The 2,753-nt window shown below is 57.0% G+C and overlaps 1 protein-coding gene across 1 annotated transcript in view; it reads left to right on the top strand.

The window, feature by feature from the left end:
• IPO13 (importin 13) overlaps positions 1 to 2,753 on the top strand; it is a gene marked incomplete at its 5' end in the record, with an annotated part of 14,741 nt that overhangs the window by 2,835 nt on the left and 9,153 nt on the right. The window contains 5 exon segments of the mRNA XM_010164173.1: positions 1 to 107; positions 638 to 664; positions 1,401 to 1,535; positions 1,760 to 1,903; positions 2,322 to 2,402. Of these exon segments, the coding sequence (XP_010162475.1) occupies positions 1 to 107; positions 638 to 664; positions 1,401 to 1,535; positions 1,760 to 1,903; positions 2,322 to 2,402 (494 nt within the window).

Here is a 2,753-nt window from a genome sequence, read left to right as displayed (position 1 = left end):
GCAACCCTGAGCTCTCCATCTCGAGTGTCTCCACCTTGAAGAAGATCTGCCGGGAGTGCAAGTACGACCTGCCGCCCTACGCTGCCAACATAGTTGCTGTGTCGCAGGTAGGAGCTGGGTGGATGTGTGGCGGTGAGCCGGGATGTGCTCCGTGCAAACCCTTTGCTCCACATGGATCAGGGCAGGGGGATGCAAAGAAACAGCTCAGAGCATCTTGCTTGGTGTGGGGGACTTGTTGTCCATCCTGTTCCTCAGCTAGTAGACCTGGGTGGCAGGCCCCGTGTCCTCCTGTGAGTGCAGCAATGGCAGGTGGTGGCAGACGTGACCTCCAAGGGGGCTACTGGGGTTGCACTTGGGCATCCATCCTTTCCCCGCAGTTTGCCTTGTTGGGGACAGCATCCTCCCAGCTCTGCACCCCTAGACAGCTGGTGCTGCTGCTCAGCATCCTGGGGGGCATCCTGATGTTCGAGCCTCTCCGTAGAGTCTGAGCTGAGGTTGTGCAGAGACACATGCCACTTGTCTGTGCCCCCACCGATGTCAGTTGTCTTCAACCCCTGCATCAGTCCTGTCTCCTGGAAGCGAAGGGGCTTTCTGCAGCACTTACCCTTCTCTTTCTCTCTCCCCTTCCCTTTGGCAGGAGGTGTTGATGAAGCAGATTCACAAGGTAAGAGGGGCTGGCTCACACCTCTGGCTGGTTCTGTTTGACCCCATTAGTCACACTCAGCTGAAGACATGAGGGGTGCTGCCACGAGCTGGGCTGAACCTGGAGGAGAGCTCAGCGCTGCAGCCATCATGTGTGGGTCCCCGAATACCTGCTGGCTGCCTCTCGCTGTGCTGATGGGCTCCCACCACACATGGGCTGGGGGTCACACTGCAGAATATGTCCCCATAGAGTGGGAAGCCCCCAGGGAGACTTAACTCTTGCAGTTCCTAGTCCATCCAAGCCCAAGGATGCCAAGATGGCAGGCACGTCTTCAAGAGGAAAAAGGAGGGAGATAAGCATGGGGACAGAGCCCAGGCTGTGCCTGTGACCAGGGTGGGATGGGATGGTTGACCCCACAGGAGCTGAGACAGGTCTGTGCAAAGGATGGTGTGGTGAGGTAGGGTGAGTGGTGCCAGTATGGAGCACCACTGGGCACCAACTAGTCTTTCCTTGGTGGGTTGCTGAGAAAAGGCCAGGTGTGCTGGTGGCAGAGTGGCTGTTCCCTGGGTTCTGCCAGGGTGGTAGGGAGCTGCTCCCCACTCCTGCAGTGAGGTGCACTAGGGTGACCCAGACACAGCAGCTCAGGAGCTGCAGCGTGCTGGGGTCCTGGCTTTTCTGGCTGTCTTAGCTGGCATGTGTGCAGTAGGGCTGCAGGCTGGGCAGTGACCTGCCCCGTTGTGTCTCCTCTCTGTCCCAGACGAGCCAGTGCATGTGGCTGATGCAGGCTCTTGGTTTCCTGCTCTCTGCACTGCAAGTGGAGGAGATCCTGAAGAACCTGCACTCCCTGATCACCCCCTACATCCAGCAGCTGGAAAAGCTGGCTGACGAAACGGTGAGTGCCCTCATGCTACCTCCATTCAGAAGTGGCTTCTCCCGCTGGCTGTAGCCCTGGGGCTGCCGTCTTGAAGCACACTCTTGAACGTGGGCTGAAGAGAGTGGAGGGAACAGCTGTCTGGCACTTTGCCTCTACAGTCCTGGTTCCTCAGCATCCCAAAGGCATGACTGTGATTGAGCAGTGTGGTCTATGTTACATTTTGGCTTTATTTTCCCTGGCAGCCCAATCCCTCCAACAAGCTGGCCATCATCCACATCCTGGGCCTGCTCTCCAACTTGTTCACCACCCTAGACATCAGCCATCATGATGATGACCATGAAAGCACCGAGGTCAAGAAGCTGCCAGTGCAGCAAGGACCTAACCCAGTGAGTACAGCAGTAGCTTTGTGCTCCTTGCCACAGCCTGGCCAAAGCCTCGCTATTCTCTGCTGGTGCCAGGAGAAGGGGATTAATGGGGAATGCAGCAAGTACCATGAAGAGGGCAGTGCTGATGCATTCCAGCTGAAACAAGTCCTTCAGCTCATCCCATTGCTTCCAAGGTGGGCAGAGGTGATCTGCAGGATCCCTCTTGCCCGGGCACTGCTGTGGAGGACAGCCCGGGCGCTGTCTGCCGGCTATGAGCTGTGCCAGGCTGCTTCAGCAGGGAAGAAAGCTGCCCAGCTTCAGAGCATGGAGAAGGCAGTGGTGGCTGAAGGTTTGAGTCCAGGCAGTGCTTAGTCTTGAGTCTCCCCTTCCTGGTGCCATGGTGGCCATGGGACTCTTCAGTGCCTCTCATTCCTTACAGGTGGTGGTGGTTCTGCAGCAAGTCTTCCAGCTCATACAGAAGGTTCTCAGCAAGTGGATGAATGATGCCCAGGTGGTGGAGGTAACTGTGCCCTTCCTGTGTACTGCCTGCAGCTCTGCCTGTCCTTGCTGACCTGAACTGGGGACAGCAAAGGACAGACTCTGGGTGATGTCCCCTGTCTTGCTGGGTTGTCTGGACCAGTGCTGCTTGCTGTCACCAACAACATCCGGCCATTCTTGTCTGCCTTGTGCCCCATCAGCTCTGCTCCTCTCCAGTTACAGAGGCCCTGCCATGAGCAGGGAGATGGGAGATGGAGGTCTACCAAACCTGTGTTCCCTAAGGGGATAGCTCTGCTCTGACCTGGACCTGTATCATCTGGTGTTTCTCCAATTTACTCAATTCAGTAATGCTCAGGTGCAGTGTCCCACCAGC

This window comes from Antrostomus carolinensis, unplaced genomic scaffold (assembly GCF_000700745.2).
Source record: "Antrostomus carolinensis isolate BGI_N321 unplaced genomic scaffold, ASM70074v2 scaffold30373, whole genome shotgun sequence".
NCBI classification, from domain to species: domain Eukaryota; kingdom Metazoa; phylum Chordata; class Aves; order Caprimulgiformes; family Caprimulgidae; genus Antrostomus; species Antrostomus carolinensis.
This window is presented reverse-complemented; position numbering and strand designations above follow the sequence as displayed.